Source organism: Setaria italica, chromosome II (assembly GCF_000263155.2).
Source record: "Setaria italica strain Yugu1 chromosome II, Setaria_italica_v2.0, whole genome shotgun sequence".
NCBI lineage: Eukaryota > Viridiplantae > Streptophyta > Magnoliopsida > Poales > Poaceae > Setaria > Setaria italica.
The window spans coordinates 44,019,461-44,033,989 of record NC_028451.1 but is presented as its reverse complement, the minus strand read 5'-3'; the positions used below and the strand labels follow the sequence as shown (position 1 = coordinate 44,033,989).

At 48.4% G+C, this 14,529-nt stretch overlaps 2 protein-coding genes across 2 annotated transcripts; one reads left to right on the top strand and one right to left on the bottom strand.

The window, feature by feature from the left end:
• Positions 1 to 1,158: 1,158 nt before the first annotated feature.
• LOC101754150 (ethylene-responsive transcription factor RAP2-11) lies at positions 1,159 to 2,607 on the top strand. Its single transcript, XM_004958054.3, has one exon. The coding sequence runs from the start codon at positions 1,328 to 1,330 to the stop codon at positions 2,273 to 2,275; it is 948 nt and encodes a 315-aa protein (XP_004958111.1). The 5' UTR covers positions 1,159 to 1,327; the 3' UTR covers positions 2,276 to 2,607.
• Positions 2,608 to 7,293: 4,686 nt separating this feature from the next.
• On the bottom strand, positions 7,294 to 10,655 carry LOC101753745 (tubulin alpha-3 chain). Its single transcript, XM_004958053.1, has 5 exons — positions 10,398 to 10,655; positions 9,282 to 9,496; positions 8,983 to 9,182; positions 7,928 to 8,436; positions 7,294 to 7,815 (listed from the first exon to the last, which is right to left on the bottom strand). The coding sequence occupies exons 1-5, from the start codon at positions 10,508 to 10,510 to the stop codon at positions 7,500 to 7,502; spliced, it is 1,353 nt and encodes a 450-aa protein (XP_004958110.1). The 5' UTR covers positions 10,511 to 10,655; the 3' UTR covers positions 7,294 to 7,499.
• Between the last annotated feature and the right edge of the window lie 3,874 nt (positions 10,656 to 14,529).

Below are 14,529 nucleotides of genomic sequence, written 5' to 3'. Positions count from 1 at the left end.
ATCTTGTGTGTGTTACTCAACTCCCATGCCAATTCACAAATCCGAGTTGGACTCCGGTACTCATTCATACGCCCGGTAATTTTGTTGGACGTCTCCGAAGAGACAATAACCATTATCTATTTTCAATAAAGTTTTTCCTAGTCGAAGAATCGAACCCTAGTCGGAAGTCGGATTCCGGCACTCGTGTCCATGTCAAAGTAACACTTTCTTTGTGATGTGTTGAAGTACTAATGCTTGGTAGTAAGCATTTTATTACTGCGGAAAACAATTCGGGCTGCTGTTTTGTATGATATTCATATGCTATCTGTGCAAAGATTCTTTCAAAAACTCATGGGCGCCCAAAATTGAACTAGCTAAGGACGAGTACATCATCCAGTGACGAGAAAGACTTGGTTGATAGCAGCTTTTGTCAAGAAACAAGATAAACAAAGCACAAGTGGGCGTGGTCGATGAAAAGGTGATGTTTAGCCGTTTCTACTTTGTATCCTAATTGCTCGTCGCCATTCTCTCTAATGCTGCCATGTGGCGGGTTATGGTGCAATTCGGACCCGGTCTCATGTAAGTAGCTTGACCAGAGGGATAACCGCGAATTATGGAAGAACTAGTCCAATCAGTGTCCTAAAAATTTCGGTTAAGGTAATGCATGCAGGTGTAGACATGGTAATTTAAGTTACTAGATGAAGTAGACCCTCTGACCCCTGCTTCCAAGTTTTACTCGGTGCTTGGCATTGTAGTGGGGAGCATGTACTTGCTGAACTCTAGTGTGCTTGCTGCCTGCAGCCTGCAGGCATGAACCCTTTGAGACATTGAAAAAGGAATTTCCACTGTACTGAGTCAAAAGTAAAATGATTATCTTTCTTATGATATATAGTAATGAAAGAAAATGCCAAAAGGTCAAATAGTGGTGAGTGGTGATGCACTATGGCTGCAAGCTCACCGATTTGTTGATCCAGCAATAGCACAAACTTAGTTAAAAAAATAATCATGGAAAGAACACCAGCTTAGCTTTGTTTGCTCAGTGACAATGCATAAGGGCAAAGCCGAAAAACAAACTGAAAGGACAAAAAGAACCCAACAAGATGCCTTATCCCCCAAACACTCACTTCACATGATCATAGGCAGACCAGCATTTGACCAGCCCATGACAGTAACCCCACAGGGCTCCATTGCCAAGTGACCTGAAATCCTCTATAAATCCTCTCCCCTTGTGCTCAGCTGCTCACCACCAAAACCAAAGCAGAGCAAGCACCCGGCAGATCGACACCTGTCTTCCTCCTCTCCCCTCCAACCACTCCAACCATCAGCTCGAACACCAAGAAAGCCTCCAATGGAGCTCCACTTCCAGCCGCAGTCATCAGGGTTCCAGCTCGAGGATTACAGCAGCTACTACTACTACTACTACCAGCAGGAGGCGGCGGCGCAGGCCAAGCCGTCCAAGCCGCGGGGCCGGAAGAAGGGCAGCAACAACCACAGCAAGTTCGTCGGCGTCCGGCAGCGGCCGTCGGGGCGGTGGGTGGCCGAGATCAAGGACACCACGCAGAAGATCCGCATGTGGCTCGGCACCTTCGAGACCGCCGAGGCCGCCGCCAAGGCCTACGACGAGGCCGCCCGCCTCCTCCGCGGCAACGAAGCCCGCACCAACTTCGCGCCCCGCATCTCCCCGGACTGCCCGCTCGCCGTCCGCATCCGCGGCCTCCTCCACCACAAGAAGGTCAAGAAGGCCAAGGCCGCCGCGGCGAGCTCCTCCTCGGCCGCCGCCGCCGCCGTCTCGAAGAAGAAGGCGGCGATCTCCCCTGCTCCCACCACGAGCAATAGCAATAGCAATAGCAATAGCAATAATAATAGTAATAGCACGAATAGTGCTTGTGGTGGCTCTAGCAGCAGCAGCAGCAGCTCCAGCAGCGCAGTCAGCTGCGACGACGCCGTGCTAAATGGCGGCGGCGGCGCGCTGGACGCCAGTGAGGTGTACCGGCCGGAGTTCGCCGCCGTGGGCGCCGAAGAGTTCGATTCTTGGATGTTCGACTCGGCGTTCGGCCAGTTCCCGGCTCTGGACAGCTTCGCCGCTGTCGACACCGCCGTCCCAGCCGCACCCGTGGAAGAGGAGCCGGTCGCCACCGCGGCGCCGGGCGAAATGGCGGAGTTCGAGCGGATCAAGGTGGAGCGGCGCATCTCGGCGTCGCTGTACGCCATGAACGGCCTGCAGGAGTATTTCGACCGGGTGCTCGACGCCTCCGCCTGCGACCCGCTCTGGGATCTCTCGCCGCTCTGCCACTGAGCTAGTAGCTAGCCTCACCTCAACTGCGTGCGTGCGTCGTCGTTCTTGCTCTTTCGCCTCCTGGATGTTGGCCATTGTCGGGGAAGTAACAGGTGTCAGGTGTATGTGTGCGTGCGCGGTGTAAAGAGGAAGACGAAGATCGAGGATCCTACTCGTTGTAGCCAGTGGATGCATTTTTGTGCGAAAATGCTTCGAATTTTGCCGTGTGGCAAAGCAAGTCATTGTGCATTCCAATTTTCAGGATGTAGTATCTCTTCTTGAGCTGCATAATGGCACCTGATCTCGGAATTCAATTCTTTTGGTGTACCCTTTGTGGAGATAAATTCGGTGTAGTTCGATCCTCTGGATCTAATATCTCTAGGTGAAGAAATTTTTATTTCTTCCCTTTTCCACGAACATTTGATCAGGACGGTCGATTAGATCGCCAGTGTTGCTCAAATCTTGCGCAAATTTCCGGCACTCGAATTTTCTGAAGATTTTCGGTAGCAGAAACTTTTCGTCTAAAAAAAAAGAAATTTTCGTCTGAGACTTCTTCATTCAAATTCTTTTCTGCATTTCAATTTCTTTTTGAAGAACCTCCATTCAATTTTTTTAAGTACATAAAAATGGAGTGTGGAGAAGAGGTAGTCGTCAGTCATCACTGGTATATAAGCGGAATGGAGTTTATATTTCAATTTCTATCCCATTTCAATGGATATGTGTTGCTCAAAACTTGCCAATTTTCACAGGCATTTAGCTGATTGCCTTGTGGCTGTAGACGAGGGATCAGTTTCTCGTCAGATTACCTGTACGCTAAGATTCTAAGGGTGCATTTGGCGTGGCTTCGGTTACAGCTCTAGCACTTTTCATGTATTGTTCATCACTGTAGCATGAAGCCGGTGAAGTCCAATAAACTTGCTTCACCGACTTTATCTTCTCCTTAGTCCATTTTACTCCTCGTTTTGCGTTTTGGTTTCACGCTACAGCTCAAAATGGTGTTGCACAGTATCGATCACTGTAGCAAAGAGCTGGAGCCAAAGCCAAGTAGAGCCTTGCTAAAGAAGGTCGAAGTAGTATGATTTTTTCGTCCAAAACTAATCAAATGAGATTGGTATTTCAAAGTTAAGATTTGAATCTTATATACAAAAAAGTTCATACGTTTGCCACTTCCACTGGTCTCAAGGTAAATTTCCACAAATCTATCCTGGTACCCATTAATGTGGAGGAATCAAAATAATGGCCAGAGTTAACAGAAACCTTAGGTTGTAAGCTTGGAAGCATGCTCTTCACTTATCTCGGTCTTCCTCTTGGAACCACTCGGACATCGGTAGTGGATTTCATGCCTATCCTTGAACGTATGGAAAAGCACCTCATGGGTACATCAAGGATGCTATCTTATGCTGGTAGGTTAATTCTTGTAAATTCTATATACTCAGTTATGCTCACCTTCTACATGTGTGCTCTAAAGATACCTGTGGAAATCTTGGACAAAATTGACAAGTACTACAAACATGTCCTCTGGAATGGTGGTGATCTGACAAAAAGGGTGGTTGCTTGGTGGCTTGGAGCATGCTTGCAGGAGCAAAGAAGATGGTGGTCTTGGCATTATCAACCTAAGGAGTAAGGACTGACAACACTACGCTTCTCCTCAAATTTCTTCACAAATTTTATAATAAAGTGGACATACCCTGGGTGCATCTCACATGGCAGTGGTTGTATAAGAATGGTACTCCCCCTTGAAAGGCAGAATGTTGGATCCTTTTGGTGGAAGGACATCATATCTCTGGCGCAAAACCTCTCCATGATAGCTACTTGCAATGCTCAGAAAGGAAACTCAGTTGCCTTCTGGAATGATCTCTAAGACTTAGGTGTGCTCAAATGGAGATTTCCGCAGCTTTCCTCTTTCTCAAAGAGAAATTCTATTTCGGTCAGAAAGTTTATCGCCTCCGACAATAGCTCAGATTGCTGCTGCCCAACTGACTGAACTTCAGCAGCTTTTAGACCAATTGCACATGGGGGATTTGCAAAATGATGTCTGGACTTATATTTGGGGATCTGCAGTCTTTACAAGCAAAACAGCTTACAAAAGCCTCCAGGGTTCTATACGGGCCTCCCCTCTCTTCAAATAGATGTGGAAGTCTAGGGTTCAAAACAAACACAAGTTCTTCTTCTGGCTCCTCCTTCGTGATAAGCTTAACATCAGAAACCTCCTACATGGAAGGAACATGTACTTGGATAGCTACAACTGTGTTTTGTGCATTGAGAATGTAGAGGAGACAATCAGTCACTTATTCTTTTACTGTCCTTTTCAGCCAGGCCTGTTCGCTGTATTTGGACATTCAATGGGACCTCAGCCTCCAACCTCTTGACAGAGCACGGGAGAGGTTTGCATCCAGTATTTTTTTAGGGAGATTGTGATAATTGCGTCATGGGCCTTATGGTGTCACAGGAACAGCATAATCTTTGATGGTGGTACTCTATCATTCAGCTGCTGGAGAGCTTGTTTTTGTAGCGGAGCTAGAAAAGGTTTACCCTTAGGCCCCGTTTGGATCATTGGAATTGAATTCCATCCTAATAATCATAATTTAGACACAAATTAATTAAGTTAATATAATTGTATGTGGAATATAGTTGTATATTATAGTTGGTGATATGGGAGAGATACTTGTATGCTGCAGTTCTACTGTAGAGAAGCGAGTCTAAGAGCGTGCTATAAGAATTGAATTCCATCTAATAACCATAATCTATAGAATCAATTTCCATCTCCCACCCCATAAATTTAAGATAGGCTTATATCTAAACTTTGGAAAGTTGTGGAATGCCACATTCCAACATAAATTAGCCTACTCCATTAAATAGATTCCAATTCCTTGAACCCAAACGGGGCCTTAGGGCAAAACCTTCCATTAGTCAGAAGATTAATATTTGGCTGAGTAGCCTCTTGTGAACTCTCTCTTTTTTACCTTGAGCCTGAAGCCTTGTAGACTGTACATATTGCTTTTTATATATAACAAAAATAGGGTAGGGCCTTCCCTGGCGTTCCCGTAAAAAAAATTAAGATTTGGATATGTCCCTCCAACGGGGAAATCCAAGAACTCGCTAAACGAACTTCCCTCGAGGATTGGTGCACGATCAATGCAGGTTATGGCGCGTTCTCTGGGGCCCAAGGTTATATAAGCCCGAGCCTGCCTTGTTGGGGTTGGAGCGCTCAAATTTGAGCCAAACATGCCGCCGCGCTGCCAGGTGTCGGCACATTTACCAAGCTTTTGTCGTCGCGGGCCCCCCCAATCACCTTTCACTTCCAATCGAGCCCGTCCAACGGAGTCCGATCCCATCGATCCTGGTTTTTGGCTCGGTTGCAGCTCGCGGACGATGGTTCAGCACTTCAACTCCAGCCTGCACGAGAGCTGAGCAGAGAAAGTTTGTGCTGAGCGCTCGCGACAGCGGCAGAAACAAACGGGAATGCGAGGACAAGGAGGGGAGAGCCATTTATTTTATTTTTTTTTGCAACTTTTTTTTAGCGGAGCAGGTGAGCAATGGGTCCCGGAACTCCTGGACACGCGATAATATTCAGGGATCAGGAATCAGCAGGGTGGGCAAAAGCATCAGAACTCCTCCATGTGAGTGACTCGGCCGTGTTATCGGCAGGCGGCAGATGCAGTTGATCCCCCCTGGCTACTTATGCTTTGCTAGTTTAAACAGGCCGGAGGAGGGAACAAAATGGCAACGAACGGAACAGTTGCTCTAACCAACGCAATGCAAGTTGCTGCATGGGCGGTGTCAGTTTTCGTAGTGTCAGCACTCACGCAACGGTGGGAACTTCTGTCCATGCATCCAATAATATGCGGGAAATTCTCTCCCATCCGACAACCCCCAACACATTGGATGTTCGTCTTTGTGGCAATTCCTCCGTGACACCATAGCTGGCGGATCTAGTTGGAAAAAAATGAGTGACGGCATTTTAATATGTGTGCCTTTATAACTTTACTAGATAAGCTTTAAGTCCATTGAAATTAGAAAAACTGAGTGGCGGCCTGTGCCCTCGCTCGAGTGGATCCATCTTCGGCAACGGCTCCATTGTTGTCATCAAATCAAACCATGGCATCTTTTGTAACCATGGCATCGTCAGTCAGCAAGCTAGCTAAGCTACGTTATTTTTTTTTTTTTTTTGGAGAGCAGCTAAGCTACGTTATTTGGAGGTGATTGTAATGCCACCTCTTTGGACCGGAGTCTGGTCACGCAACAAGGCCTTGCCGGCAACCCAATTTCCCAGCCCAAATTTTTTTTCTTGGGGCTGCCGGGTTGGGCTCAATTTGCTTCTGCTCCAGTGGAGTCATAGCTACTGGGACGCACATCTGCTGATCTGCAGAAAACCTACCGACTCTTGCTCCAGATGGTAGTACTTCAATGATGCTGCCTACCTGGCCTGAATCCATGGCGGGTCAGGAAGTCCGCCAGATAATTTTTTCGATAATGAAACTCCAGGGTCACGCACTCACGCTCGTCGGGTGAGTTCCAACTTTTACCCGGCCTTATGCTTCTTCGACACATCATAATTCTGAGATCCTGAACGAGACATCCCAAGTTAAAGCGTCATGAGGCCACCAAACCTACCAGATGCCAAACCAACCAACCCACATCGACTGGCACCAGGTCGCGGGGCTCTCGTGCACAGATCTAAACACTTTCCAAGCTGTCTCACCTATCATCCCTCTTGCATCGCGAGTCGCGACACCAAGTCTGGACAAACCGGGGGAATGTGCGCGACCAGCGCTTGCCGGATGTGCCAGACGTGCACGGCGATCTCCACATGCCATCATACCCTGTGCGTATGGCTCAAGCAGCTCAGACACACCATGCCCACCTCAAATGCATTGGTGACTGATGGTCAGTGATCGTAGCATCAGGCATCTATGAGCAACCTGCAAACCATATCCTGCATTGGTTGATATCCACCTGACAACACGCCGCGGGGCAGATCAAACTACTCCCCAATGGTTGAGAGCACAGAACACTTGCAACAGAATGCCATATACTGATATACACCGAAATTCGTCGAATAGCATTGCAAACCAAAGCAAGACGATATGAACAATCATGGCCAACCAGGCGCTACGAACAATTTATACCACATAATACAAAATGGAAACACACACGGCAGCAGTACGCAATGGAATGGAACCATACAGAGTATACCCAACAACCCAACCATTAACCACCAGCGAACTACTTATTAACCAGCTACTCAATAGTCTTCTCCATCGTCACCTTCGTCGTCCGCGCCCTCTGCGCCGACCTCCTCGTAGTCCTTCTCGAGCGCGGCCAAGTCCTCACGGGCCTCCGAGAACTCGCCTTCCTCCATACCCTCACCGACGTACCAGTGCACGAAGGCGCGCTTGGCGTACATCAGGTCGAACTTGTGGTCAATGCGTGAGAACACCTCAGCGACGGCAGTGTTGTTGCTGATCATGCACACTGCACGCTGGACCTTTGCCAGGTCGCCTCCAGGGACAACAGATGGTGGCTGGTAGTTGATACCACACTTGAACCCAGTGGGGCACCTGTATGGCGGCACCACAGTTTGGTTAGTTAGCATGGCCAATCAAGTGGACAGGTGCTTGTGACATCATCAAATAAGTGCAACTAACTAAAATTGTGACGGAGACAGCTTACCAGTCCACAAACTGGACAGTTCTCTTGGTCTTGATGGTTGCAACTGCAGCATTGACATCCTTGGGAACAACATCACCACGGTACATCAAGCAGCAAGCCATGTACTTCCCATGCCTTGGGTCACACTTGGCCATCATGCTTGAGGGCTCAAAGACAGCATTGGTGATTTCAGGCACAGAGAGCTGCTCATGGTAGGCCTTCTCGGCAGAGATTACAGGGGCATATGATGAAAGCATGAAATGGATACGTGGGTATGGAACAAGGTTGGTCTGGAACTCAGTAACATCCACGTTGATAGCACCATCAAACCTCAGGGAGGTGGTAAGCGAAGATATGATCTGTGAGATCAGCCTGTTCAAGTTGGTGTAGGTTGGCCTTTCAATGTCAAGGGACCTCCGGCATATGTCATAGATAGCCTCGTTGTCCAGGAGGACTGCAACATCTGTGTGCTCAAGCAAGGAGTGGGTAGAGAGGACACTGTTGTATGGCTCTACGACAGCTGTTGACACCTGCAATCCAGAGTGGCATTAGATGAAAAGTTAAACGATGGACCATACCCAAAATCATTAAACAACATCTCTACCCACTGTCCCCCACAACAGCTAAGATGCAGACTCACATGAACAAACTAAATGGCCCACAATCAAATGGACAGGAGGGAGAAGCACTATAGGATAATGTTGGCTCATGTGCAGTGCATGATTTATAGGGACACTAATAAAGAAAGCCTGTAGCCTGTGACAGTTGTGCTATCATGGTCTTAACCATATAAAGGAAGATCCTCACTAACCAGAACTCCAGAAGTCTACAACAGTTGCTCGTTTAGTCCACACATGATTTAATTAATGCTAGGCTGATCCAATAACCAGTGTATCTGTGCAATTCAGAAGGCAATAACAGCGCTGCCAAGTTACATGATCCATATCTTAGCGTGGGTTCGCAAGGATATTAATTATATACAAGCCTAAGCAAATTGCCCAATAGAGATTCAAGACCTACTTGATTTTATCAATTTCTCAGATACTTAAGTCAACCTCCTCTTGGAAAGGCCATACCTGTGGGGAAGGATAAATGGTGAACCCAAGCTTGGACTTCTTGCCGTAATCAACTGAGAGGCGCTCCAGCAGCAGTGAACCAAGTCCAGAGCCAGTACCACCACCAACAGCATTGAACACCAAGAATCCCTGCAGCCCAGTGCAATTGTCTGCCAGCTTGCGCACGCGATCCAGGCATAGATCGACAATCTCCTTTCCGACTGCATTCCACAAACATAATTAGAATCGAACATATCCGCAGTCGCAGAAGCACAAGACTCACTCCTATTACATATTCACAAAGGCACAATGTGAATTACCGGTGTAGTGGCCACGGGCAAAGTTGTTAGCCGCATCCTCCTTCCCGGAGATGAGCTGCTCTGGGTGGAAGAGCTGGCGGTATGAGCCAGTGCGCACCTCATCAATGACAGTGGGCTCAAGGTCGACAAAGATGGCCCTCGGCACATGCTTGCCAGAACCAGTCTCGCTGAAGAAAGTGTTGAAGGCATCATGTGCGACGCCAACCGAGGTATCACTGCATCACAATCAAACAATACAGCGTTAAAAAAACCGCACAGTAAGAACTTATAAATCAGTTAACTCAGTTAATGCAATCAAGAGTCATTGGCATATGCGCCAAAAGATAAATTAGAGCCTACGTAACCTGCCTCCTCAGGATCCCCAACATGATTTCTATTCTCAGTAGCATCAGCACAATTTTCTATGGCGCTACAAGATTACGCAAAACTGAGATAAGCATAGCACTTTTAACAATGGACCAGATATTTTGAATCTAGGGAGATCCATGGTCTGACATCCACCAGAGCTAACCAGTTACATTATTTATTGAGCATCCCCACAGATTCAACTCTTCAGATCTTGCGTCTTACGGAGTTGGAAACCCAATTTGTCCCACGACATGTTAACGTGCGCTCCTCTATACAAAAGCCAAACGCATCCCCTCTGTGACGCCTGCCTAATTAGTAGGAACAGAACAAACGCACCAAATTAAAGGCCTAATAGTCCGAAAATGCTAGGGCAGACTCTTAATTAGGAAATGTCGCATCTCGTCCGGTGCTGGGAATCTCTCAACAACCGGCAAAGAAATGTACCAACGCCCAACAAAGCGCAACATATCCCACCCAAAAAAACCCATTACAAGGAGCCAAGGAGCAACGAGAAGTAGAACGAAAAGGAAGACACGAACACGGAACTGCCATGACAGTACCATCCAATCTAACACACCCACCCGCCCGCCCATCGTTGGCTCCGCCGAAGCAAGGATTTCTCGAGAAGAAGGAAACAACGAGATGCAACGAGCCCGCCAGATTTTCGAGGCGGCCCAAGCCGAGAACCTAGATCGCGAGGCGGATGCACGCAGCAAAAAATTTGGGGAACCAAAAGCAACGCACTCGCGGATCGAGATCGTCACTCACCTGGGCATGGTGCCATCGGCCTCGATGCCGTGCTCCAGGCAGTAGAGCTCCCAGCAGGCGTTTCCGACCTGGATCCCGGCCTGGCCGATGTGGATGCTGATGATCTCTCTCATCTTGCTCGTCCTCTGCCCTCCTTCCTCCCTCTCCTCCGCCTCTCGCCGCGGTTTGTTTCCTTGGCTGTTTGGCTGGGCGTTCTCTCTCTCCTCTTTCCAAAATGTGTGAGATCGGGCGATAAAAAGGGGCGGAGGAGAGAGGAAAGAGGCACTAGCGTCTAGGGAGGGAGCGGTTGCTTTTACAAGAGCCAGCGCGGCCTCGTGGGCGTTGTTCACGTGAGCCGGCCGTCCCCGTCCCGTCCGTTAAACCATGGCACGTCGACGAAACGGATGCCAAGAGCCAGGGGTAACTGCTAAACATACCAAGAGGAAAGGAGAGAAGGGGTGTTTGATACCCTACTAAACTTTAGCACATGTCACATCGAATATTTGATACTAATTGGAGGTATTAAATATAGTCTAATTATAAAATTAATTGTACAGATGGAGTCTAATTCGCGAGATGAATCTATTAAGCCTAATTAGTCCATGATTTGACAATGTTGTGCTACAATAACTATTTGTTAACGATGGATTAATTAGCTTTAGGGGGGTGTTTGGGAACGCCCTGTTAAAGTTTAACACCTGTCACATCGGATGTTTGGATACTAATTAGGAGTATTAAACATAGACTAATTAAAAAAGTAATTGCACAGATGGAGTATAATTCGCGAGACGAATCTACTAAACCTAATTAGTCCCTGATTTGACAATATGGTGCTACAGTAACCATTTGCTAATGATGGATTAATTAGGCTTAATAGATTCGTCTAGCGAATTAGCACAGGGTTCTGCAATTAGTTTTACAATTAGCTCATGTTTAGTCCTCCTAATTAGCATCCGAACATCCGACGTGACACTGTTAAAGTTTAGCACCTCGTATCCAAACAGCCCCTTAATAGATTCGTCTTGCGAATTAGACTCCATCTGTGCAATTAGTTTTGTAATTAGCTCGTGTTGACTTTTATAATTAGTATCCGAACATCCGATATGACCTGCTGAAGTTTAGCGCCTCGTATCAAACACTCCTAAGTTGCTATGATTTATTTCGGAGAACAGTCTCCAGCTGCCTTTATAGAAGGCAAATACTGTATGATTTGTTACTGCCAGCCGTCCGGTATTCTTCCTAAGCACGATATCTGCATTTTAATTTTTCGAACAAAAAGAAGCATTCACAGGAATGGAACTGAATCAAAATCCTTACGAACCAAGGTAAATGTTGAGGCTGCATACCCTTGAATTAAACAAACACTTATTTTATCTATGACAAGATGATGCCTTTGTGCCAAAGAAAAAAAAAACTGCACGGAGCCGTTTACATCGTCCGTACAATGACACTTGGTGTAATCCCCAAAACATAACTTCATCTTTCCCCTTGCATCTCATCCAAGTGAGTTCGGTCATCACTGGCTCGAATAATCTTTGGTGCATGTGTCCGTAAGTCATACAATCACACATAAATCCCTATTGTAATTTGCAATGTAGGTTCATAAGAGCAAAATGAACCTTGTACAACAATATAACAATATGTGTTCGAAATTTAGGAGTCACCTGGTAGCTGGAAAATAAGGGTTACATTTATTACTCCGAAAATGTCATAAAGATCTTGATAGGTATAGTGTAGCAAAATAAACATAACAGCATGCATCTCTGTTACCATATACTCTCTCCGTCCCTTTTTATCTGTCGCTTGCCATCCTTTTTTATTTGTCGTAGCACGCTTCCAAGCGGCTGATAAAAAGGATGGAGTTTTTCCCTTTTTTTTAACACATTCTTCTATGAAGATCTTCTTTTCCTATGTCTAAATGACGAGCTATGACGCTAGGTCACCAGGGGTCCATCAACCGATCTAACCCGACAAAATGCCGCGACAATTTACCCGGCCGCTAGCCTTTTTATCAGCAGCGCGTACGCTGCCGGGCCGGCCGTGTTTTTGTTCCACCGTCAAGCAAGGACCGGGTGTACCCAACCGGAGCTGGCCGGGTGGGCGCCGCGCCCATGCGCCAAGGTGTCAGGCCAGCGCCGGCACGTGGGGTGCCAGCCGCGGAGAGCCTGAGATGAGCTGGGTCATGTGGAGGCGGTTGCGCGGCCGGGTCAGCAGCAGCAGCTCGCCCACTTGGGCTGTTTGGTCACGGTCACGGCCACGCCGAGATTTGGATTCGAATACTTGGGAATCCAGTTTGAACTTCTCGACGGTCCATAGATCGGTTCACGAATAATTTGAACTGGAAGCGATCTAAAAAACCCATAAGTGAAAAATGCGACCACTCATTCATACCCTAGCTAGCCTAATCTTGTCACCCGGCCTATCTCGGCGAGTAATCCAAGCCTGGAACCGAAATGCGCCACGCTACTTGATCTTTTTTTGCAAAGTACGGTGCGAGTGGTCGCATGCCAAATCCTGTCACGTACTTCCTCCGGTGTCCAAACTGTGCCGCTGCAAAGAGAACGCACGGCCGACGGTACGTGATGGACGGCACTGGCGTGCGCGCAGTGCCCGTGACACGACGACCACGCCGTCCTGGACTCCTGGCCGCTTCTAGGCGTGCTCATTTATGAGCACGCACGCCTCCACTTCCACGCGGCCCGACGCCTCATGTCCCCGGCGCGGCGTGCCGCCACACGCGATCGTTCGGCCGCTCCGGCCGACGGATCCCCGAGACCGCGACCGCCACAAGCCCGTTGATTTTTTTTTTGCTTCCTGTTGGAGGTTGGAGCTGGGCCGGCCGGCCGGGGATGCGATATTTTTGGCTCGCGATCTCGAAGGGGGAACTTCACGGGGGGACCCGCGCGGGTCGGATCGCGAGTGGCCAACCACCGCGGCCTCCTGGATTGGTATGTCTCGAGGTCACCTCTCCAGTCTCCACCGGCCGCCACGAGACGTCCGCGGCGCGGCTCGTATCATGGCGGCCGGTAGGCGGTCGCCAGCGCGCGCACAGCTGCGAGGCAGCCGGGAATGATCTCGGGGCCGGTGGAACGACAACGTTCAGGAGCAGTCAGACCGACGACGGGTGGAATGGGACGCTCTACTGTCATCAGAATCAGGCGCGCTTATACTGTAACCAGACCAGGATCGATCGCTCGCCATAACGGCTTTTCGTTGTCGCCAGCGGACAGGCGTTGGTCCTGAATGGTTTCGATTTCCTACCAGAAGTAACCTGTTAACTACCATCACTCCACGAATCTGGAGGCCTGGGCAGCAGGAGTACTCAATGGAGGCTTATGGCGGCTACTTGAGCTTCAAGCTTGCCTACCGGCCAGTGAATGAGTGACCGGGTGCAGTGCAGTACAGCTGACAGCGAGGCGGCCAGCGGTGGAGACAGGCTGACACCCGACAGCATGCGCCTCCAGACTTCTCTTCCAAGATTGGTAGCTCGATGATATTCGTCCAGGTCATCAAACCAGGCCAGCGTCCCCGATGATGATCCAGCGGATTATCCCGCATTGTTAACGCCGCCAACTTGGTGCTTATTACAAAAAGATGGCTGCGTTCCGTTTGGTGGGCGTGACTGGACATGCATGAGGCCCGGGGCCCCGGCCGGGCCAGAGGCAAAGCGCAATCAGTGAGGACTGGGGAGGGAGGCGATCAGCAGCGTGACTGCGTGAGAGATTCCTGTACCGGCGCTCTGATCGCTGCGGGCGGCGGGCGCTTCGCTTTCAGCATTTCAGCTTCAGGTGCCCAGCACATGGTAGTTCAAGTGAGCCACCCGCGAGATACGAGATGGTGAGACAAGGGGGGCAAGAATGGGCCCTACTTGTCAACTTTCGTATCTCACCAAGTGCCATGAAATTTACTAGATAGATTGGCGCGCGATGCGCGCCTGTACAAAAATATTAACTCAAAGCAATAACGGAAAGAGTTACATATGTAATCTCTCTACTTTGCTATAAGTATATGTTATAGTATTGAGTATTGAACAAAATTAGGAAACAAATCAGAATGAAACCAGAATTCAAATTCATGCCGTTCCTCTAGATGAAAGAGATTTTTATGCATTTATTTGCTCTGAATCATTATTTAGCAAAGAAATCCTATTTTC